General features: G+C 42.8%; 1 protein-coding gene across 1 annotated transcript in view; it reads left to right on the top strand.

Annotated features, from left to right (window-relative positions):
- Positions 1–1,724: 1,724 nt before the first annotated feature.
- LOC142303618 (pendrin-like) overlaps positions 1,725–25,357 on the top strand; it is a 37,566-nt gene continuing 13,933 nt past the window's right edge. Inside the window, exons 1-12 of the mRNA XM_075345145.1 lie at positions 1,725–1,867; positions 4,565–4,704; positions 6,697–6,807; positions 7,231–7,412; positions 7,936–8,100; positions 9,584–9,736; positions 9,859–9,941; positions 13,589–13,736; positions 17,199–17,312; positions 17,434–17,511; positions 22,955–23,050; positions 25,188–25,294. Of these exons, the coding sequence (XP_075201260.1) occupies positions 1,725–1,867; positions 4,565–4,704; positions 6,697–6,807; positions 7,231–7,412; positions 7,936–8,100; positions 9,584–9,736; positions 9,859–9,941; positions 13,589–13,736; positions 17,199–17,312; positions 17,434–17,511; positions 22,955–23,050; positions 25,188–25,294 (1,520 nt within the window). The remainder of the gene's footprint in view (positions 1,868–4,564; positions 4,705–6,696; positions 6,808–7,230; positions 7,413–7,935; positions 8,101–9,583; positions 9,737–9,858; positions 9,942–13,588; positions 13,737–17,198; positions 17,313–17,433; positions 17,512–22,954; positions 23,051–25,187; positions 25,295–25,357) is intronic.

Genomic DNA, 25,357 nt, shown 5'->3' with positions numbered 1-25,357 from the left:
TCAGAATTGCGAATTTTGATAATGACTGATCAATTCTGGCCGAGAAAGAAGCTAATTTTCCTGATAAGAAATATTACAAAGTTGCTTTTTTCCATGTGTACTATTGGTTTATTAGATACAAATTAAAATGACAGCTACGCTTTAAGCTTTCACATTATTACATTATTTATCCCTTCTATTGCTTATACATTGTTATAGAGCATATGTACCATATACACAGAACATAAAAGTGTATCATACCAGGAACAGTTGCAAAAGTAACTTTTATCCATCCCACAAATGTCTGTCAGTTTAGTAATTTGAGGGACTCATTAACAACCAAGAGCAATAGAAATCTGAGCAGCTGGAGCAGAGCAGGCTTCTATAGCACGGATCACAAATGCAGATTTTCATGTCATTTTGAGGCTGATCCGGTAGGGATTCCAAAAAGGAGATTTAGTAGAAAAAAAGACTTTTATTCCTCCTATGTTTTTCTAAAAATAATGCCCCAAAAACATAATAGGGGATTCCAGAATATACAGGGACAATTTAATGTCAGCTCCAAGTTAAATATATATTACCTAAAAACAAAAAAATGTATAGTTGCAGGTTTACAGCTAATAAAAGTAATGGCGAATGGACGGCAGATGGTAAAAAGCACAGGGCAATGTGGCTGAACTGTAACATTGGTAGGTACGTACAACTTGTAACATCCCGAGAACTGTGTGTATATATAGACAGAATAGCTGTTTGTGTGCACACATCGAGGCGCCATACAGACAGCACCCAGGACCCATAAAGAGCTGCCTGCAAATATCATTATATTACACGTATCTTCAATCACCAAATATATACTAATCGATTAATTATTTGCTGCACTAATAACACTTACAAGTAAAGATTTCTAGAAATGTGTCACCACGGAAGTCAGAATAAAATGTACAGTATTGTAGACTATGAGCCCTCGCGCATCATGATTATTGTACTTGTTTTTATGTATACCCCTTTTCACATGTAAAGCGCCATGAAATAAATGGCGCTATAATAATAAATAATAATAATAGTATAGCCTTATACATTTATCATAAAAGCATGGAAGCGAAGGAAATTAACCTGTTCAATTCATACTGGGCAAGAACTAAAAATGATATGAAGCAGCGCTGAATGTTGGTATCTAGGAGCGCTGAAAACTAAAGTTCTAATGGAAACGTGGTATCAAGTGTCCATTAGGTCTTCTGCTCTACAAGTGTATTTATAAGGAAGGCTGGATTTTGTACGACTCAAGACAAAAGGGGTTAATAAGCGTGTGCTGGACGGTGAGTTTATTCTACCTCAAACTGGTGATGGGAGTCTCTGTTTTCCAGTAAATAGAACTTCCCTTGGGCTGCAAGGACTATATAATGTGAGCGCAGGATACCTGCCAAGGTCTCTGAGGACTGCCGCTTTACAGGTATATAGGAATAATATTCTGTCACGTTGTATCAATGCCTGACATTCTTCATGGCCAATTCCATACCATTTACTGTATATGTTACAGTAAATTACACACATATCAATATAAATACATACATATACATCTATATTATGTACATGGTGTATACATACAGTAAATCCATATATATATATATATATATATATATATATATATATATATATATATATCTATAATGCACATTTGCATGCACCCATTGATACTTCCAGGAGGTTTTGAATAGATATGTCACATATTCCGGCTGTTTTCGCAGATGGCATCGGACGGTATGGATATGCACAGCCCGGGATATCTAGTGGCACGATCTGTTTACACAGACCCAGCTTTTCAGGAGGAAAATGAAAAGAAGGAAATTGTTAAGAAAACTATCCAGGAGAGGCTGCAAAAGAGCTGCAGGTTATTACTACCATCAGTTTTAAATACTTTGCATGTGATTCTATGGGGTAAAGAGACAATAGTGCTTAGAAATAGTTTTACATGCAGATAGTTTTTCTATGATTTTGAAAGATACTGTAATAAAACAGACTGCAGACACATTAATAAGATCCCTACATTTTTTTTAGAGATGAGTAACCTATTGGCCACTTAGCTCTGTGCATACGTTGCGCTTTTATTACGTTTTTTAGTGCAGATTTGTCACAAAACCTGAAGGGAACCCTGATGCCAGTAAAGTGAATGAGAATCCTGACGTCTCATGGGCACGTTGCTTATTTGTGATTTGCAGATTAGGTGCAGAAAATAATCTGCAGAATGTCAATTCTTTCAGCATTTTTGCACCCATTGAATTCAATTGGAAAACTCACGAAAACATGGTAAAAAGGCATCAAAAGCGTGGCAAAAAAGCATGTTTTTTGGCGCTGCTTTTTTCCCCTCTAGAATATGCAGAAATGGTGCAGAAATTTCTGCAACCAAATACTCAATGTGTGTTATGAGATCCAGCACACCCTGTCCGCCTTCACAGGTACCACAGCCCTTTTAATTGTTGATCTAGACTTTTTTTATCTGTAAACTAAAGCTGATATGAGAAACGTTGTCAGTATGAATTATTCTTATTAAAACTTCTATGGTTTATGATTACAAACTTCTATACAGATCTTGCTTATGTGTTTATCTTTTATATCTTATGCTTTCTGAAAATCACATCTCTCGCTATACCTACAGCTAACACAGTTACTGCTTTCACTGTGTGAACTTGCTATTGTTTACTGGTATCGCTATACATCCATGTTTAGTCATTTCTCTAGCAATTATGGCTACTCGGAGTCATAATTTTATTATTTAAAAGGGCATCTGGCAGGAGAGTAGTGCTGTCTGAACCATGGGCATCTGGCAGGAGAATAGTGCTGTCTGAACCACAGGCATCTGGCAGGAGAGTAGTGCTGTCTGAACCACGGTCATCTGGCTGGAGAATAGTGCTGTCTGAACCACGGGCATCTGGCTGGAGAATAGTGGTGTCTGAACCACGGGCATCTGGCTGGAGAATAGTGGTGTCTGAACCACGGGCATCTGGCGGGAGAATAGTGCTGTCTGAACCACAGGCATCTGGCAGGAGAGTAGTGCTGTCTGAACCACGGTCATCTGGCTGGAGAATAGTGCTGTCTGAACCACGGGCATCTGGCTGGAGAATAGTGCTGTCTGAACCACGGGCATCTGGCGGGAGAATAGTGCTGTCTGAACCACAGGCATCTGGCAGGAGAGTAGTGCTGTCTGAACCACGGTCATCTGGCAGGAGAATAGTGCTGTCTGAACCACGGGCATCTGGCTGGAGAATAGTGGTGTCTGAACCACGGGCATCTGGCGGGAGAATAGTGCTGTCTGAACCACAGGCATCTGGCAGGAGAGTAGTGCTGTCTGAACCACAGGCATCTGGCAGGAGAATAGTGCTGTCTGACCCACGGGCATCTGGCAGGAGAGTAGTGCTGTTTGAACCACAGGCATCTGGCAGGAGAGTAGTGCTGTCTGAACCACGGGCATCTGGCAGGAGAGTAGTGCTGTCTGAACCACAGGCATCTGGCAGGAGAATAGTGCTGTCTGAACCACGGGCATCTGGCAGGAGAATAGTGCTGTCTGAACCACGGGCATCTGGCAGGAGAGTAGTGCTGTCTGAACCACGGGCATCTGGCAGGAGAGTAGTGCTGTCTGAACCATGGGCATCTGGCAGGAGAGTAGTGCTGTCTGAAACATGGGCAGGTGGCAGGAGAGTAGGGCTGTCTGAAACATGGGCAGTTGGCAGGAGAGTAGGGCTGTCTGAACCATGGGCAGCTGTCAGGAGAGTAGTGCTGTCTGACCCACGGGCATCTGGCAGGAGAGTAGTGCTGTCTGAAACATGGGCAGCTGTCAGGAGAGTAGTGCTGTCTGACCCACGGGCATCTGGCAAGAGAGTAGTGCTGTCTGACCCACGGGCAGCATGAATCAGCAGGTTAATGAATCAGATTAGCTGTGTTACAGCAGCCGTGTATGTGAAACGCTGTCATTTCGGAGAAACTCTGTCCGAAGGTTATTATTCTTAATATACCACAGCGTTTCAGAGTAAAACTCCAGCCAGGGCGCGGCCTCGCTCCTTACTCTTCTATTGCATTTTAATTCCAATATTTTCTGATGTTAGGTCACTATTACCATGCTCAGATACCTATTTTAGGCTGTAAGGGCTCATGTGCACGTAACTGCCGAATATTCTGCAGCGATTTGACAGCACATGTGCGCGTCAAATCGCTGCAGAAATACTGCATAATGAATGCAGTATTTGTGTTAAAGCCGATTTCATGCGCTCGGGATGCTGCCCCCACCATAGATAGAGTGAGAGCTGCATCCAGAACGCATAAATAATTGACATGCTCCTTTTATGAATGCACGGATTTGGGTCAAAATTTTAGCACCCAAATCGCTGCGTTCATAAAAGCATCGTGCGCACGTCTCATGCACAATCTACATAGATTGTGCAGGGGACACAGGACGCCTGCATTTACGCTGCAGTGTAAAACGCAGTGTAAATGCATGTAAGTACGCAACGTGCGCATGAGCCCTAATTGTGATTTTGCACTTAGAACAGTCATTTTGCCACTATATTAAGCTTGTTCTGTTTTCTTTTAATAGCTGTACATCCAGAAAAGCTTACCTGATTGTAAAGTCATTCTTCCCAATCCTGGAATGGCTTCCAGCATACAGATGGAAGGAATGGTTTGTGAGCGACCTTATTTCTGGAGTCAGCACAGGGCTTGTTGGTACACTGCAGGGTAAGTCTGAATGTCTCAAGATTGAAACATTTGTAATGTGCTGAGTAAAGGTGGTATTTTTAGGAGATACCTTATTATACTAGTATTTGTAATATAAGAAATAAATATTCATCAATGGATCCGCCTTAAAGGGAACCTGTCAGGCCTAATATGCACCCAGAACCATGAGCAGTTCTGGGTGTATATTGCTAATCCCTGCCTAATCATCCCTGTATACACTAGCATAGATAAAGAGATCTTTAGAAAAAGTGTTTCTAAAGATTTTTTATAATATGCTAATGAGCGCAGGGACTAGTCGCAAGGGCATTAGCTCCCTTGCTAGTCTGCCCACATAGCATGGTAGCACGCCCACAGGGGTGTACTAACATACTATTCAATGCAGCATCACCAGCAGTGACACGCATACCTGTGTTCACTGTAATTACTGATCAGAAGTCTCTGCCCTTCCGGTCATGCGTAGTAGACCACTCTGAAGCCGAGATGCGTACACCCGGCTTCATACTGCGCATGACCGGAGGTGGATGGCATTCAGATCAGCGGACACAGGTACACGTGTCACAGCTGGTGATGATGCATTGATTAGCATGTTAGCAAACCCCTGTGGGGGGAGCAATGTCGGTAAATGGTGGAGACAACAGAAGGTGAGTATATGAGGCTACTTTCACACATCAGGTTTTTGCCATCAGGTACAATCCGGAAAAAAACGGGTAAATCGGATCCGGTACCGCATCCGGTTTATCCCCATAGACTTGCATTGTAACCGGATTGTACCTGATGGCTTTGCGTTGCATCCGTTTTTTTCCGGATGCGGCAAAATTTATCAAAGCGGCGGCCGGAGGCAACGTATCTTGCACCGTTTTTTTGTCCGGCAAAAAAACCGCATCGTGCCGGATCCGGCGCGATACGGCGTGTTTTACAATGAAAGCCTATGGACGCCGGATCCGGCGCAATGCGGTAAAAAATGGATGCGGCTACCGGATCCGTTTTTGTAAACTGCGCATGCACCAAATTCTTTAAAAAAGCTGATCCTTCAAAAAAACGGACAAACCGGATACAAAAACGGATGCAAACCGTATCCACCGGATCCGGTTTTGTACGCATCCGGCATAACGGATCCGTTAAAAACCGGATCCGGTGGATACGGTTTTACATTTTTTTGCCGGATCCTTTGCATCAGGAAAAAAAAGGATTGTGCCTGAATGCAGAAAACTGATGTGTGAAAGTAGCCTGACGGGGGCAATGGACTTAGATTTAGGCCCGTTTCACACGTCAGTGAAAAACACTGACGTTTTTCACTGGCGCGTAAAACACGCACATGTCCCTCCGTGTGCCGTGAATTACGGCACACGTGGGTTGTCTAAGTGAAATCCGGGCTCCGTTCTCCGTGGCCCGTGATTGCACTTAGAGATTAACTCACCTGTGCGTGCTCCCACTCTCCATGGTGCTGATCGCTCCCGCGGTGCAGCATCTGGCCGGCGCTGACCTCCGCAGCAGCTGCTTCCGGGTCGGCTGTGTCGTGCATCATGAATATGCGCGACAGTAATCAGCCGGCTCAGAAGCAGCAGGCTGCACGGGCTGCAGAGAGCGTTGCTGAAGCCGGGTGAGTAAAAATGTTTTTTATTTTAAAAGCACGTTTTTTTCTGACACGTGTTTCACGGACCACACCACTGCGTGGTCCGTGGGACATCAGTGATGCCAGAAAAAAATGGACATGTCTCCGTGCGGCAATCACGGACACGCGGGTACGCCGCACGGAGACACGTGCAGTGAAAAATCACTGATGTGTGAGCAGACCCATTCATTATAATGTGTCTGCGTATGTCAGGGATTCTGGTACATTTAAAAAAAAGCACAAACATACCAGAATCACTGACGTGTGAAACAGGCCTTAAAGGAAGAAAAAAAACAACTGGAGTGGTTCTTAAAGTTCATACAGATTTTCTTTGACTATTTCATCATTTGTGGTATTATAACCATATTTATTTGGGACAGGTCTGGCTTTTGCATTACTTGCTGCGGTCCCTGTGGGATACGGTCTCTACTCATCATTTTTCCCCATTTTGACATATTTCTTCCTGGGAACATCAAAGCACATCTCTGTTGGTAAGTCATCATATCAATACATTACAAAATAAGACAAATCGTTCATTTTCATTCTTAATAGCCATTATTAATATTGTTTTGTTCATCTAAACATACAAATAAAACATATACATAATATACCAATCATTGGCTCCATTGTGCTCCCCAATCATTAAAGGGTTGAGCAGCACATCTCATACCCCCATCGCGCTGGGAGAGATGCTGCGGCACGCAGAATGGTTATTGAGCTGTCAGATGCCTCGTTGTACAGCATGTCTTACATTTCACAGTGTGATCAAGGCTAAGTAATGCATATGGTGTAATTCCACTGGAGGAGTGGAGAAAAAGGGGAAGTGGACACTGCTGTGGACCTGCACAGACATACATTTCATGGCGGTCTGGTGTTGGAGAATATGTAATATGTTAACCTTATGTGTTCTACAGGACCATTTCCAGTGGTCAGTTTGATGGTGGGGTCTGTTGTCTTGAGTATAGCACCCGATGAAAAATTCACCATGCTCAGTAATACCACTGGACTGAACAAGACCTTGATAGACACAGTGGCCAGGGACGCGGCTAGAGTTATGGTTTCGGGAACTCTGTGTTTCTTGATTGGAATCATTCAGGTAAAAACATTTTTGAAATATCTGATTCTGATTTCATATTTACCTGAATAGAATTTAGGGGCAGAAACCTGCTATTCCTCACGCTTATAATAATTTTTCATGTAATCAGGAGTACATGATAAGGTGCTTTATGTTTATAGTGCATATAAAAGAATGTGTAAGCCCATCATAATTAATATGGATTCACGCAAAAATAATTTTAGAAATTGAAACATAAACAATTGGAGTGTGTTCTGCTCTTAAAAATCCCCCCAGTTAGGCTCTGTGCACATGTTGCGTTATTACCACGTGTTTTCAGGGTAGATTTGTCACAAAACCTGAAGGAATCCTTATACCAGCAAAGTCAATGAGAATCCTGAAGTCTCATGCACACGTTGAGTATTTTCCCCTCGCAGATTTGGTGCAGAAAACCCACATACCCTTACTATTACCCTTACTATTACATTGATCTCTATGGCATTCCCAAGTAAAATACTGTACGTCCCTCTACTAATCTATATATTTATGTGTTTTTCCTTTTTAGCTTTTACTAGGAGTTTTTCAGATTGGGTTCATTGTCAGGTACCTAGCAGATCCTTTAGTCGGTGGGTTCACCACAGCTGCTGCTTTCCAAGTGTTTGTCTCCCAAGTCAAGACAGTTCTCAACGTTCCCACTAAAAACTACAATGGCGTGCTTTCTATTATATATGTGAGTTTATCATCACTGTAAATTCTGACTAATGTGAAATGTGTAAGTAGAAACTGTCAGATCCCATATCTGAAATACTATGTAAGAGTATGTATATATCTTAGGGTACTTTCACACTTGCGTTAATTACCTTTCCGTCACAATCCGCCCTTTTGGAAAACAGCGGAATCCGTTAATAGATTCCGTTGTTTCCCATAGAGTTGTATGTATGACGGATTGTGCCAAAAGTACCTGCGTTGCTTCCGCTGGCCGACACTACATTGCTTCCACCGCGCGGAAGCAACGCAGCATGTCACGTTTTTTCAGCAGCGGAATCCTTAAGATTTCACTGCGCATGCTCTCTCTGCCTCCTTGCATAAGAAACCAGGATACGCATCGGGTTACTAAGCAAAGCGCTTTGCTTGGTTACCCAATATTTACCCTGGCTACGTGTGCAAGGAGCCAGCGCTAAGCGGTGTAAGCTGGTAACCAAGCAAAGTGCTTTGCTTAGTTACCCGATATTTACCCTGGCTACGTGTGCAGGGAGCCCGACACTTCCCCGCTCGGCTCCGCCCCCTCCCGAACTCCACATGTACACACACAGACACACACACACATCTGTCCCCAGCCATGCAGTCCCCGAGCCACTGACGTTCTCAGGGCCATGGCCCCGCTCGGCTCCACCCACCCCGCACTTCGCCCCCCCGCACACATTCTCGGCGGCCGAACGATCAGCTGATCAACCGGCGACTGGCTGCTGTGAGTGATCAGCTGATCACCTGGCGGCCGGCTACTGTGAGCGATCAGCTGATCACCCGGCGGCCGGCTACTGTGAGCGATCAGCTGATCACCCGGCGGCCGGCTGCTGTGAGCGATCAGCTGATCATTCACAATAGTCTGCCGCCGGTAAAACTGTAAAAAACAAAAAAAAAAAAACGGATTCCGTTGTTTTGTACAATCCGTTGCATCCATTGTGCCACTATATGCAACACATCCGTTGCATCCATCACACAAGGCAATGCAATGGATGCCGTTCAACGCAAGTGTGAAACTAGCCTTAGAGGGGTTTTGTAATTTAAGAAATGCTATTACATATCCATGGGATATGCCACATGCCTGATCAATGCATGCTCCATCTTTGAGACCCCCTTTTTTCTCAAATGGGGCCCTAACCCTTACATCCAGAAGGAGAAAGAATGGGGACGTGGCTGCGTTTGTGGTTTTCCTATTCAGTTCTATAGGGGTTAGCTAAAAAAGCATGGCTAGCTGAGTCTGTGATTCCTATAGAAGTCAATGGAGATAACCATATACATGCATGGCCCCCTCTCCACTCATTTTTCACCTATAAGCAGAAGCCAGGCAGAACAGTGCCCACTTTGGAGATTTGCATGGGTCACAGAAGTACATTTTACGGATATGTTATAAATGTTTAAGATTGAAATGCCTGTTTGATATCACTGGGAAATTCTAAATTGCTAATATTTATCCATTTGTATTTGTGCAGACAATTATTGATATTTTTGCAAACATTGCAAAAACCAATATTGCTGATCTTATTGCTGGACTTTTGACTTTTATCGTGTGCGTTGTGGTGAAAGAAATAAATGATCGATATAAGCACATCCTCAAAGTACCCATTCCCATAGAAATCATGGTGGTATGTATAGTACTTTTTGACATATATATATATATATATATATATATATATATATATATATATATATATAACAGATTCATATGGTTTATTTGCTTAATGTTTCATTATATTTTTCATTTTAGACAATTGTGGCTACAGGGATTTCGTACGGAGTCAATCTAGAACAGAAATATAATGCAGGAATTGTAAAAAAGATTCCGAGTGGGTAAGTGTTTATTACACGCAGTACTTAGAAAGTAATTCACCTGCCAATTGAGATGCACTATATATCGCTATGTATAGGCCAATGCATGAGTTTAGTTCTTTGAGTTCTCACAGTAGATCACAAAAGTGAGTACACCTCTCACTTTTTTGTCAATATTTTATTATATCTTTTCACGGGACAACACTAAAGATATGACACTTTGATATAATGTAAAGTATCTTGTAATTGGGAACTACTTTTACGGCCAGTGCAAAGCGATGAAGGGGAAGCAGCGCTACATTGGACTTCAGAATTTGCTGGAATGGTTTGTAACAGTGGTAAAGCCCCTGAGGTGCCAGAACAGCAGAAATCCCCCACAAGTAACCCCATTTTATAAACTGCACTCCTCAAATAATTCATCTAGTGGTGCAGTGAGCATAGTGACACCACAGGTGTGTCACAAAATTTTATACTATTGGGCAACGAAGAAAAAATAGTACATTTTTACCACTAAACTGTTGATTTAGCCCCACATTTCCAATTTCTAGAAGGGGCATAGGTAAAAAAAAGTCACCATAATGTGTTACACAATTTCTCCTGAACGTGGCAATACCCCACATGTGTACTGTTAGGCTACACAGGTTTTGGAGCACAGATTTTCCTAGAATAGCTTGTCAACTCCATTTACAGAGTCCTTAAGTGCTAAAAGAGCAGAAACCTCCTCAAGTGATCACATTTTGGAAATTACACCTCTTTGGAAATTCATCTACAAGTGTAGTGGCGATTTTGTCTCTGGAAAACATCCATGAGGTCAAACACAGTGAATTTTACAGAATTAAAAATTGCAAATTATCTCTTGTAGTGTGTAGTACATTATAGTGCTTGTACATTGTGGCCAGGTCATGCTTCTGGAGACACACATCCTGTAAATTAAGCAAGCTCTCCTCACTACAACAATACCAAACATGTGGATGTTAACTGTGGTTTAGCCACATTGTGGCGGTTAGAAGGGAGGGGGGCATTTGGAATTTGGGAATGCAGAGTTTGCTGGATTTCTTTTTTGAGGAGTTGGGCTATACCACTTTTCCAGAGCCTTTGTGCTACCAGTAATGTGGAAGCTCCCTATATTTCCATTAACAGATGATGGACCTAAGTGAGAACTTGCTCTTTGTGGGTTGAGTTGAATGCTATTGGTGGCAATTTGGAGTACAGATTCTTTTTACATCAGTTCACATTTATCCTGTGCTCTATGTTTAGCACTTATGGTATATTAGGGACTCTATCTATAGCTCTGAAACACATGATTTAAGTGAAACACACGACGGATCCATTCACTAATGAGGCAGCAGAGTTACTATGGACTTTGGCATCTGTTGAGCGGTGTCTCTCTTTTCAAAAGTGCACAAAACTGTTGCTAACCACACTTTTGTGAATGCCAAAAAGAAGTGTTAAAAGGTAGACACCTCTTGATCACAGGCCAGACCAGAGTACAAAGTGACTCCCTCTGACTCATTACAGTGAATTTTCTGTTGGGAATTTTGTCTGAATCACGTTTTTCAGAGATTTACACCTAAATGACAATGTAAGCGCCCAGCAAAGAGCGTAGGATAAATGTGAGCAATCTTTACGATCTTTGAATGGACAAATCAACAGCAGTTAACCCTAGAACGCGCAAGCAATTCAATCTACCATAGAAAACAAATGACCTAGCATGCCTGCGAGGCCCCAGGTATGCATTCTAGGGTTAAAGAATTGGCTTTATTTATGTATTTTGTATGCCATTCACCTTGCGGTATAAGTGATGAAAAGGCATTATTCCTTAGTTCAGTATGGTTTTTTTTGCATCACCTAAGTTTGAAAACTATAGTTTTCTTTTCTGCCAACAAAGTTATGGGAAGGCTTTTTTTTTTTTGCGGATTAAGTTGGAGTCTTTAAATGGTACCATCTAGGGCCACCTAATTTTTTTTTTTCATTGGTCTCTATTCTGCTTTTTGTGACATAGAATCAGCTAGAAACAGCAATTCAGGAATTGTTTGAGTTTTTTATGCTGCTCTCCGTTTCATAAAAGTGACAAAAGACATCTTTTTTCTTGGGGTCAGTACAAATACAGCGATACTATTTTTATATACAGTATATATGACTTTTTGATTGCGTTTTATTCTACTTTTTTTGTCGGCTGTATGATGAAAAGACAGTTTTTTTTATGGTGTTCACTTTTTTACTTAGTCCATATAAGGAATATTATCTTTTATTAATGCCCCGTCACACAGAGAGATAAATCTTTGGCAGATCTGTGGTTGCAGGGAAATCATGGACATATTGTTCCATTTGTACATAGCCACAAACCTGGCACTGATTGTCCACAATTTCACTGCAACCACAGATCTGCCAAAGATTTATCTCTGTGTGTGACAGGGCCTTTACTCTGATTGCCGATATAATGTATTGCAAATCACAAATATTGCAATACACTACACCTGTCATTATAACACTGACAGAATGCATGTTAGACCAGGCTCCAAGCATGGTCTAACAAGCAACCATAGCTGGCAGACCTGGAGGTTGTCATTTGATCTCAGGCTGCCATGGCAATGATTAGGCACCTGTGATGATGTTGTGGAGGTCCAGGTGGTAGAGGCAGTGCTCTCCCTCTCAATGCCACCTAAATGCTGTGATTATTTTTGATTGCGGCATTTAGGAGGATAAACAGCCAAAGCAGGTACGGGCATTGTGCCTGACTATGACAACCAGAGCTTGGCTATCACTTATGCTAAGCTCTTGGCAGAGATCATGCAGGCACAGCTCCTGTGACCAAATGATCACCTTGAAGTAAGTTTACGACGTTTTGTGGGCACCCCTTCACGATCATGACGTAAACTTACATGAAATGTCGTGAAGATGTTACATCCACATGTCAATGTCTTTTGCGGATATGCGGAGCTTTATGTGCAGAATTTTTCTATAGAATTATGTTGTGGAGAACTTCAGGGAAAACAAAAGCATATTCATGTTTAGTACTTTTCCACAGCAGAACACATATAATCCGTACATGACTGTATCAATAAAGTTTGTCAAAGCCAAATAACGAGACGCATCAACAACAAAGTAACTTTATTTAAAGCATGACACACCAAAAAAAAGCTAAAAAATTCAGCGTAAAAAAAATGCATTAATAAATGCAATAAAATATGACTCAGAATATTAAGATATAAAAACATTTTTTGTGTAAAAGTAATAAAATATAAAATAACATAAATTTGGAATTATGATAATCCTGCTGACACACTGAGTATAGCAAACAGTTTATTTGTGCAGCAAATTTAAAGGGTAAAATATAAAATGTCAACAAACAACAGAATTGATCTTTTTCTTTGTATTTCATCTTATAGAGAGTAAATAAAAGTCAGATATAAGCTTGTGTGTACCCCAAAATGGTGCCAGTGATAAATACAACTGTTGCCATAAAAAGTAAGCCATCATACACCTCAGTCTAAAAAAAATAAAAATGTTATGAATTCTGGAATGTGACAATGAAAAATCGCAAAAAAATATGTGGACATTAGGCCAAATTAAGTTGGGCCCTTAAGGGTTAATCATATATTTAGATATAATTTATTAGTTACAATCTTGATTTACTTTATTTATCATTATTTGCTTTTTTTTTTCAGTTTTATACCTCCTATGACACCAGATGTGAGTCTATTTTCAGAAATGATTGGCTCAGCATTTTCTATAGGTATAGTGGCCTATGCTGTGGCTGTTTCTGTGGGAAAAGTGTATGCCACCAAACACAGCTATGCTATAAATGGGAATCAGGTATGTGTCTTCTATATATGTATATTGCAATAATAATATCATGCTATACCAGAGCTGAGCAAAGTGCAGCTCATGTGCCACATCCGGCCCTCTGATTGTTCTACTGCTTGTCTGCTGCCACTCACTTTCTGATGTCACTGCTATTTGCATCCACAGAATGCAGCCAGTGGTAAAACACATTGCTGCATGACAGTGCTGCTGGCTTTGTCTTTCACCAATCAGCGTGAGGCACAGCAGATGCGATGACATCACATCATCGCGTGTGCTGTGCAAACTGTCTGTGCACTGCACACCAGAGTAGATCAGCAGGGGAAAGGGAGCAAGGTGAGTATGTAGTGGGTTATTTTAGTTCATGCATATGGAATGTTTGTATGTATATAGGAGAGTGTGTGAGGGCTTAAAAATGTATATAGGTGGCAATGTGGGGGCTCAAATATATAAATATAGTATAACATAAAAGAGGAGGCTATGAGGGGGCTCATAAAGTATATAGAAGGGTATGTGGGCTCATACTGTATATAGGGGCTATGTGGGTCTTACAATGTATATAGGAGGCTAAGTGGGGTGCATAATCTATTATTGGAGGCTATGTGAGAGATCATAAAGTATATGAGGCTATGTGGGCCTCATACTGTATATAGGAGGCGAAGTGGGGTGTATAATCTATTTAAGAAGCTATGTGAGGGCTCATGCAGTATTTAGGATGCTATGTGGTGTTCATACTGTATTTAAAGGGAACCTGAGATGTGGAAAAATGCTATTAACATGCAGATATGAGGTTACTCTGCAGGGTAATAGCATTCTGAACCTGCCCTGCGACTGCACATTACACCCTGCTGCCGGGCGGAAATTAACTTTATTCTTCCTAGCAGCATTTCGGTTTCAGTAAAGAGGGTAGTGGCACTGCTGACTGTTGGTCAGCATGAGAGGAGTCTGTCAGTCAATCCGGGGGGCATGGTTACTGCTCTCCATACACAGAGCGGTGACTGAACTAATGTCAGTGCCCCCCGTGACAGCTGCTGGGAAGAATTGGCAATGCATTAGGTCATGTGAGCCTTCTCTTGCTGATGCAATCTGTAAAAATGGTAGTTGGGCATTTTTGGGCAGTTCACGCTAATCAAATTTAAAATTATTTAAAAGGAACCTGTCAGCAGATTTGGGGCCTATAAGCTGCGGCCACCACCAGTGGGCTCTTATATGCAGCATTCTAACAAGCTGTATATAAGAGCCCAGGCCGCTGTGTAGAACGTAAAAAGCACTTTATAATACCTAAAACGGTCGCTGCGGTGGAGTTGGGCCATATGGGCGTCTCCGTTCTCTGGTGCCGGCGCTTCCACTTTTGGCCATTGTCGTCCTCCTTCTGAAGCCTGTGTGTATGACACGTCCTACGTCATACACACACACTGGTCCCGTGCAGGCGCACTACAATATTTTGATCTGCCCTGCTCAGGGCATAGGTGGTTTCATTGCGTAGCGCATGGCTACTTTACTATAATTAGACACCACTTCTATGCCTATAGCTGCCGCCGTTCTCAAGTTAATGGCGGTGGACAGGATATGGGTGGACACACTGTATACAGCATGTTAGAATGCTGTATATAAGAGCCCACTGGTGGTGGCCGCAGCTTATAGGCCCCAAAACTGGTGACCGGTTTCCTTTAAACAGACAAAGTCCAGCAAATTTCCTAAAATTTCACAAAAATTTGTTTAAAAGTACTGAGAGTCAGTTGATACCGTCTAATGGCTAACTGAAAAGATGGTAATATATAGCAAGCTTTCGAGACTACTCAGGTCTCTTTCATCAGTCTCTGTATAACACAAAATCTGAAGGGTCACATATTTCACACAAATTTGATTTGCATAAAATTGTTCTTTTTTCATATTTATCAATATTGTGTAATCCTTAAGATTATACAGATTTATAATTTGGCTAGTGGCACATTTCTTTTTTAAGAACCTTTTCCACTGGCAAACACAGACAAAAGAGGGCCCCTGTGCAAGAACAATAAATGGAACCTTTGTAGTCCAATAGCTTATTAGAATGCACAATTCCACCTACCTTAACACTAGAAGTCCCAGAGAGGGGTCATTTAACATTTCTACCTTTGGAAACCAGAGACGGGTCGAATGACCTGAAGGATTTTAGCTAACATCCTATAATCACCATCTTTTGTTCTGTAATTAATGCCATTACTGTCGCACCACAGGAGGTTGTTGTTTTCCATTGAGTTTAGCCATTTAGTTTCTAATTAAGGTGGTGTCACACACAGCGACGGCGACAACGACGTCGCTGCTACGTCACCATTTTCTGTGACGTTGCAGCGACGTCCCGTCGCTGTGTGTGACATCCAGAAACGAGCTGGCCCCTGCTGTGAGGTCGCTGCTCGTTGCTGAATGTCCTGCTTCATTTTTTGCTCGTCACTCTCCCGCTGTGAAGCACACATCGCTGTGTGTGACAGCGAGAGAGCGACGAACTGAAGCGAGCAGGGAGCAGGAGCCGGCGTCTGGCAGCTGCGGTAAGCTGTAACCAAGGTAAACATCGGGTAACCAAGAAGCCCTTTCCTTGGTTACCCGATATTTACATTAGTTACTAGCACCGCCGCTCTCATGCTGCCTGTGCTGCCGGCTCCCTGCTCCCTGCACACAGCCAGAGTACACATCGGGTTAATTACCCGATGTGTACTCCAGCTACGTGAGCAGGGAGCCGGCACTGGCAGCGTGAGAGCACACCGCTTAGCGCTGGCTCCCTGCACACGTAGCCGGAGCCGGAGTACACATCGGGTAATTAACCCGATGTGTATCCTGGCTAGGAGAGCAGGGGGCCAGCGTTAAGCGTGTGCGCTGGTAACCAAGGTAAATATCGGGTAATGGTTACCCGATGTTTACCTTAGTTACCAAGTGCAGCATGGCTTCCACAGCGACGCGAGTCGTTATGATCGCTGCTGCGTCTGCTGTGTTTGACAGCTAAGCAGCGATCATAACAGCGACTTACTAGGTCGCTGTTGCGTCACAGAAAATGGTGATGTAACAGCGATGTCGCTGTCGCTATGTGTGAACCCAGCTTTAGTTCTATTCAGTTTATCAACAGTCATTTGACCCTCTTTCAGGACTTCAGGGGGGAGCTCGAAATTTCTGGGACTTCTAGTGTTAAAGGTAAAAATGGGCCCCGTTAACTTTTGGGCCCCAGTTGCACTATTGTTATGTCCGCCCTTGTAAAACACATAATAAACATGGTGCAAGTTATGAAAATAAGTTTTTTTACACAAAATGTGTATGAATTCGGTCACATTTAGCTTGATAAATTTCCCTCAATGTGTCCCAACAAAACTACTCTGGGTAGAGCAAAATGTTTAGAGTGTAAATCTATATTAACAAATGTAAATGTAGAAGTATGGTCATAAATGTAATAAATAAAAGTGTTACTTCATCACCATTTGCTAAACGTCCATTTCTTTCTTATAGGAATTTATTGCTTTCGGGATCAGCAACCTTTTCAGTGGAGCCTTTTCTTGCTTTTGTGCCACCACCGCCTTGTCACGTACCGCTGTCCAGGAAAGCACTGGTGGAAAGACTCAGGTTAGCTGGAGCTATTTATTAGGCCAACTGTCTGTCTTCGCATGAGCTATTCACGTTTTAAACAGTAAGAATATATTTGTAAGATATTTCATCTAATATGTAAGAACATCTTCTGTTGCAGATAGCTGGTCTCATTTCAGCTTTCATTGTGTTAATTGCTATAGTGGCACTTGGTAGACTGCTTGAACCACTGCAGAAGGTAAGGAACTAATATATTTGTAGCGTTTGCTGAAAGTTTGGTTAGATTATATATTAAGTTATCACACTGTGAACCTATACTGCTAAACATATATCTTTACAATGAAATGAAATGAATATACCAGTAAGGCCGAAGTCACCCTTGTGAGTGACTCGTGCAAGTCTCGAATCGCATCACCTGGCACAGCCGCCCTCCGGAGAGGAGCATCTCAGCTGCATAGAAATACATGCAGCTGACCTGCTCCTGTTAGGAGAGTGTGAAGCCGTGCTGGGAGATGCGTTGCGAGACTCGCACGAGTCACTCACAAGCGTGACTCCGGCCTAAGGCTCACAGTTAAAGATCTTAGTGTAGGGCTATGACATGATGCATAAAGATATTTCAAAAGTAATTGCCTCATAATGCCCATAACAAAAATAAATTTGTGTTAGATGAAGCTTAATGACGTTGATTTATGGTAACTATATATTAGTCCTTGACTGCAGTGAACAAGATAACTGCTAACTGAAATATAAGGAACAACCAGATCTTCATCAGCCAAGAGGCCATTATAGACAGGAAACAAGCTGTGGATATAAGGAGCGCAATAGGGTCTTAACAGTGTGGTGACTTTTTAATAGGAAAACAGCTCACCTGGAATGGTTGTGAGACTCACAACCAGTATAGAGACATAGACCAGCTGCAGCCGATCGCACGTGCTAAAGGCAGAAGCAAGACAAAAACCAGGATATTTGTGGTATACTCCGCGCTGCTGTACAAAGAAACACTCCAAAAAATAAAAGCAATGTTGATGGTTTATTCTACACATTTCGACGAGATATCCCCTCTTCTTCCTCAGGAATAATCACCCGATAAAACTTTTATATTTTCTTTTATCTGTGGATTTTCCTGAGGAAGAAGAGGGGATATCTCTTCGAAACGCGTAGAATAAACCATCCATATTGCTTTTATTTTTTGGAGTGTTTCTTTGTACTGCAGCGCGGAGTATACCTCAATTATCTTGGTTTTTGTCTTAAGAGGCCATTATACAACTAGAACAGTGATGCCCAACCTGGTCCCTTGGAACGTAGTCAGAGGTTTCCTAGAAGGCATCAGTAAGATTGATAAAATGATGAATCTCATCTAATATATAAAATGCTTTAATCATTCCTACCCCAACAGTTTTAAGGTAGATGACTAAATACAGGTTTCTGGGTGGCAAAAAAAAACTTGTTAGGAGGTCTCCCAAGGTAATAAGGCTGGAAATCAGGTTCACACAAGAGTATAATATAATAGCAAAATCTGACAAGCAGAAAAATAGTGCCCAAAAGTCCAAATTATAATGAGAATAGCAGGGACTAAAACTTAACTTTTAATTTATCAATAAAATCGATATAAATATACTTAAATTGTGCAGTAAAAGAAGTGCCAATTGGCTACATATAAGAAGGATCTCACCCAGATCTTTTCCAGGGGTAAGAAGACACACCGATCCAGAAGTGGTCACAGGCTGGAAGAACTGGGGTAAAGCGTTGGGAGATGGTATAATAACCCCTGTCGTGCCCCGTGATTGTGCTTCCGCCCTGACAAGGGCAGCACCCAAGTAAGGTGTCTGCCCCGCAACCATACAAACAAACAAAGAACGTCCTCCCGACGCGTTTCCCTCTTAATGGCAAGAGTTCCTCAGGGGAGACCAAAAAGGATGATCAGCCTGCAACGGCAGGGACCACAAAAATGATCAACCTGCAGTGGCAGGGACCAAAAGGGTAAAGAAACCTATGTGTCCAGGTACCACGGTGGCACAATCACGGGACACGACAGGGGTTATTATACCATCTCCCAACGCTTTACCCCGGTTCTTCCAGCCTGTGACCACTTCTGGATCGGTGTGTCTTCTTACCCCTGGAAAAGATCTGGGTGAGATCCTTCTTATATGTAGCCATTTGGCACTTCTTTTACTGCACAATTTAAGTATATTTATATCGATTTTATTGATAAATTAAAAGTTAAGTTTTAGTCCCTGCTATTCTCACACAAGAGTATACAAAATTGTCCAAGTTTCATCCAGAATTTTTTTTTTCTATTTATCATCCATGTGCAATATGTTTTTATACAGCAGTGGTTATTAAGAATTTATGAGACTAATATACAACTTGGTATGAGAACTGAAATGTCTTCCTAAAAATCGGATGCTATACTGTTGCTCCATATGGAATCCAATTTTTTTTTCCCACCCATAGACCTAAATGGGCGAGTCTCATTTAACATACGTAAGAAACTAGTACAACATGTACATTTTTAACGCATAGATTTGGTCATCTGCACTGCCCCATTAGTCTGAGTGCTGCCAGTGTTGTGCATTGTGTTGTGCACTCAGACAGAAAATACGGTCATGTGAATCTACCCTAAGACCTCATTCACGGGTCCCTGTTGCACGTATGTATTGTATCTGGGTTTTTTTTCACCTATACAACACGTACCAATTATAATCTATAGTGCTATTCACAAGTCCATTTTTCTTTACGTACTGTGTGTTAGTGCAAAACACACAGAGACATGTCCCTTTTATTTCTGTGACACAGATGACAAAGGCCAATACAAGTCTATGGGTCTGCGGTGAAAAACACGTACAGCACACAGATTATATAAGTATAGGAGAAGATTGGTAATGTATACCGTATTTTTCGGATTATAAGACACACTTTTCCTCCCAAAAATTTGGGAGGAAAATGAGGGGTGCGTCTTAAAATCCGAATGTAGCTTACCGGGTGCTGCCGGCGCTGGTCAGTACGGCACTGTTGTGTGCATCGGTGGTGCCACCGTGAACGGCTTAGCGTGTGGCTGCTCTGTTCTGCTCGGTGTGTGGCTGCTCTGTTCTGCTCGGCTCGCGGCTGCTCTGTTCTGCTCGGCTCGCGGCTGCTCTGCTCGGCGCGCGGCTGCTGTTCTGCTCGGCGTGCGGCTGCTCTGTTCTGCCCGGCTGCTCTGTCATTCTGAAGGTGTCGGTGGTCAGAGATTCAAATAATCGCACTTAGAGTCAGAGCCTGCGCAGATGGAGCTCTCAGCTCAAGCTCTCATCTGCGCAGGCACCGACTCCGACAGCCATTATTTGAAGCCCCGCACAGAGCAGCGTTACCGGGCCCCCTCACAGAGAAGTGTCACCGGGCCCGCACAGAGCAGAGACCGCGGTGAGTATCTGGGCCTCCCTCTGTACCATTACCAGTATCACCGTACTCCAGTACCTACCGCCTCTGCCTTTTGTAACTCCCGCTCCGCTGCTGCCCCCTCTCCCTGGTAAGACACCACCAGATTATAAAATGGACCCCATATTTTTTTTTTTCTCCAAATTTGGGGTGCGTCTTATAATCCGGTGCGTCTTATAAAACGAAAAATACGGTATATTTCTTTATCCATCAGCGAAAAACACTGATGACACACTGATGGTAAAAATGGACACACAGACCGTACACTGATGCATAAGGCACTAGTCGAGAACATCAGATACAATATGCTAATGACCCTACGCTTCCGCTCTGCTGCGAGCGTGATCCAAGTGTCATTATGCGAAGCAGAGGGAGGGATTAATTCCCCCATATTTTCCATTGTCAGCCTGTGCATGCATCGCACTGCATGACATCCGCATACAGTCTGATGTTTCACTCGCACCCATAAACTTGTATGGGTGCAAGTGATGAGAGACTCACAGACAATTGCAGCATGCAGCGATTTTTTCCTCAGTCGGATTAGGGCTGAGGGAAAACTCCCAGATGTGGGCTGCTGCATTGTCTTAAGGTGGTGTCACACACAGCGACAACGACGTCGCTGCTACGTCACCATTTTCTGTGACGTTGCAGTGACGTCCCGACGCTGTCGCTGTGTGTGACATCCAGCAACGAGCTGGCCCCTGCTGTGAGGTCGTTGCTCGTTGCTGAATGTCCTGCTTCATTTTTTCGTCGTCGCTCTCCCGCTGTGACGCACACATCGCTGTGTGTGACAGAGAGAGAGCGACGAAATGAAGCGAGCAGGGAGCAGGAGCCGGCGTCTGGCAGCTGCAGAAAGCTGTAACCACTGTAAACATCGGGTAACCAAGGGAAGACCTTTCCCTGGTTACCCGATATTTACCTTCGTTACCAGCCTCCGCCGCTCTTGCTGCTAGTGCCGGCTCCTGCTCTGTGCACATGTAGCTGCAGTACGCATCGGGTAATTAACCCGATGTGTATTTGAGCTAGGAGAGCAAGGAGCCAGCGCTAAGCAGTGTGCGCGGCTCCCTGCTCTCTGCACATGTAGCGACGTTATGATCGCTGCTGCGTCGCTGTGTTTGACAGCTAAGCAGCGATCATAACAGCGACTTACAAGGTCGCTGTTACGTCACAGAAAATGGTGACGTAACAGCGATGTCATTGTCGCTGTCGCTATGTGTGAACCCAGCTTTACATGGGGCCGAGTGCAATGCAAGACTCTCGCATTGCACTCATGCGAGTCATACACCAGTGGGACTGATGCCTAACACTGATGACAATGGTCAATAAAGATAATCTGGCACACCATACAGAAACACAACCAAATTGCAGGAAAAAAGCAGGGGTGGGCAGTGGTTGTTAACAACTATAGGCAGGGGCATTAAGAATCACTGCCCACTCCTGCTTTTTGCTTTGTTACACACCTTACTCTCAGCGTGACGCACCCTTGAGATTGACCTTGAAAAAGGCTAAAATACAACCGAAACGTTGGTCTGGTTAAAAGGGTCACCTGAATAAAAAGATTCTTTTTTCCTGCAATTTTGTCGTGTTTCTGTATGGTGTGCCAGGTTATCTTTATTGACTTAGCTATTTTTCCTGAGCACCTGTTTCAGTACATGTGAGCGAGTCTTCCCTACTGTGACTGATGACAATGGTGCCATTTTTCTCACATACATGTTTAATTACGGATGTGTAAATGAGGCATTATTGAGAGATCCAATGCTTTACTGTCTTGCACGGATTCTTAGGTACAGCTGTATTACAGACCCCAGCTGTGATCAGTGGTCTTCAAAGTAGGAGATATCTTTCATTTTTTTTCAATATCAGATCACTATTCACTGTAATACTCTTCTAATACAAGCAAGTTCTGTGCTGTAATGTAATGTAGTTGCAAACTATGCAATGTAATCCTAGAGCATTTTTTGCAGCGTAATTTACGGTATTATACAAAACTTGTAACGTAACATACAAGATACACTCATTTTAAGGAAACGGATTTTCCTTCAAGTGCTCCAAGTACTATCTTATTATAGTGTTATGATAAAACTAACATATTACAATCATAAATTGTAAAGCTGACACCTAAACAGGGTGGTTACTGATATGTAAATATACTCTTGACCAATAGTTAACGTCACAAAATAATTGCTTCTGAGAACAATGTACTGTAGTGCTATTTAATTATAGTTTATGCTTAGAAGAACATTGCTAACTAATGCGTCTCATTACAGTCAGTGTTGGCCGCCATCGTCATAGCAAATCTTAAAGGGATGTTCTGGCAAGTTTTTGATATACCCCGTTTATGGAGACAGAACAAGTGGGACTCTGTAAGTATAACAAAATGTGACATTTTCCAGTTGTGGTGTGTTAAAAGCTAAAAAATAAAGATACACTTTTTTTCATAAAAAAAGATATAACAGCTATTTCATATCAATAGATACAAAGTCACTTCCTAGATTGAGCTTTACAAGCAGGGGTCTTAAACACGTGTCCAGCTGTTATCTGCAGGCCACTAGAGCTCCTAAAGGGGGCTTTACACGCTGCGACATCGCTAATGCGGAGTCGTTGGGGTCACGGAATTTGTGACGCACATCCGGCCGCATTAGCGATGTTGCTGCGTGTGACACCGATGAGCGATTTTGCATCGCTGCAAAAACGTGCAAAATTGCTCATCGGTGACATGGGGGTCCATTCTCGATTATCGTTACTGCAGCAGTAACGATGTAGTTCGTCGCTCCTGCGGCAGCACACATCAGTACGTGTGACACCACAGAAACGAGGAACCTCTCCTTACCTGCCTCCCGGCCGCTATGAGGATGGAAGGAGGTGGGCGGGATGTTCCGGCCACTTATCTCCGCCCCTCCGCTTCTATTGGGCGGCCGCTCAGTGACGTCGCTGTGACGCCGCACGGACCGCCCTTTTAGAAAGGAGGCGGTTCGCCAGTCACAGCGACGTCGCCGGGCAGGTAAGTATGTGTGACGGGTCTGCGCGATGTTGTGCGGCACGGGCAGCGATTTGCCCATGTCGCACAACAGATGGGGGCGGGTACCCACGCTAGCGATATCGGGACCGATATCGCAGTGTGTAAAGTAGCCTTAAGACATCCTCGTGACAGCAGGCCAAAGGAATAGCGCACAGGCACCCCTTAATGACATCACACCAGAGCAGGGTGTCAAGAGTGGAGGTGTTCTCCCCCCCCTCCACACTACTGAATCACCGGTGGTGGGTGGATATGGAGTGTAGGATTTTTTTAACCCCTTCCTGATATCTGCCATACATGTATAGCACAACGGGAGATGACTTCCTTAAATTTGCCGTACATGTAAGCTGCTAGGATGGCACCAGCTCATCAGCAGAGTCAATTGTATATCATAGCTGACAACTTGTTGCAATGGTCAGATTCGTTATTAGCACCAATCATGGATGTTTACCCTCTTTCAGTTGCAATAGTGACGGCAGTATTTAAGTGATTACTTTAGGGAGTACGTTCCCTCTTTAAGCCTACTGTAACCTGACAATTGTGAGGTGTCCAAGGCCAAGTAATAGCTTTCGAGTCAGCCAGCTATGGTGGCCTTTAAGGACCCATAATAAGAAGGGTCTAACAGTTGAAATGTCAGTGTAAAATTTACAGCTTTAATATCCTGCAGTAGAGACGTTTCACAGGATATTATATTATATCAGCGATCAAGCAAGTAACAGTTAAAATCCTAGATATAATGGCTAATTAAAAAAAGAGGAAAAAAACGGTAAAATATGTAAAAATTAAATAACGTATGAAAAAATGATGGAACATTTTGCCACTAAAACTGCTGTTTTATGTAAAACCTACAGTATACAAAAAAAAGTTAAAGTTTAGTCTAGCTGCGTTCTGAACGACCAAAGCTGTAAAACCGTTCCATAACCCATACAATAAACAGGCAACAAATTAAATAAAAAAGGGAAAAATTTAGTTTTTTTTAATATATTGACACACAAAAAAAGGAATAAAAAAAGGAATAAAAAAGTTGTATAGAGAAAAAGAAACATCTCGTCCACAAGGAATCCAGATTGTCAAGTAACATTTTTTTATATGTGCAGCCCATTTACCTTGCCGAGTTTGAGATCCCCTGTTTTAAAAGGCCTCTGTCTCCATCTAGTTGACTGACATAGACTGTTCAGAGGGCTCCGTGACCCTGCGCATGTGCTGTGCTCCGTGTTTTTAAGGTGTACACCGGGTTCAAAAGACTTACTGCTCCTGTAGCTGAAACAATGCATTCAACTGAGCATGCGCATTCTCCTCTAATAAGAGATAACCACGATAATTAAGACTATAGAGGCCGGGTGGCAGCTGAAGAAAATGCAACCATGGCACAGACCAGCTAATGTTCATATGCGGCATATTTTGCTCCTTCAGTCTACAAGACAATCTTAATGGTCTACAGATTTCTTTCCAAGCAACAATATAAAAAATGCTTTTTTGTTTAGGTAATCTGGGTATTCACATGTATTGCGTCCATCCTATTGGGACTTGACCTGGGATTGTTGGCCGGCTTAGTATTTGGATTACTAACCGTTGTTCTACGAGTTCAGTTGTAAGTATGTCTTTTAATTAAGATTCCAGTAAGCTAAATATGCTTATCGATAAGCAATAGTGG

This window comes from Anomaloglossus baeobatrachus, chromosome 4, assembly GCF_048569485.1.
Source record: "Anomaloglossus baeobatrachus isolate aAnoBae1 chromosome 4, aAnoBae1.hap1, whole genome shotgun sequence".
Classification (NCBI taxonomy): Eukaryota; Metazoa; Chordata; class Amphibia; order Anura; family Aromobatidae; genus Anomaloglossus; species Anomaloglossus baeobatrachus.
Note: the sequence above shows the minus strand (reverse complement) of the source record. Positions and strands in the feature narration are given on the sequence as shown.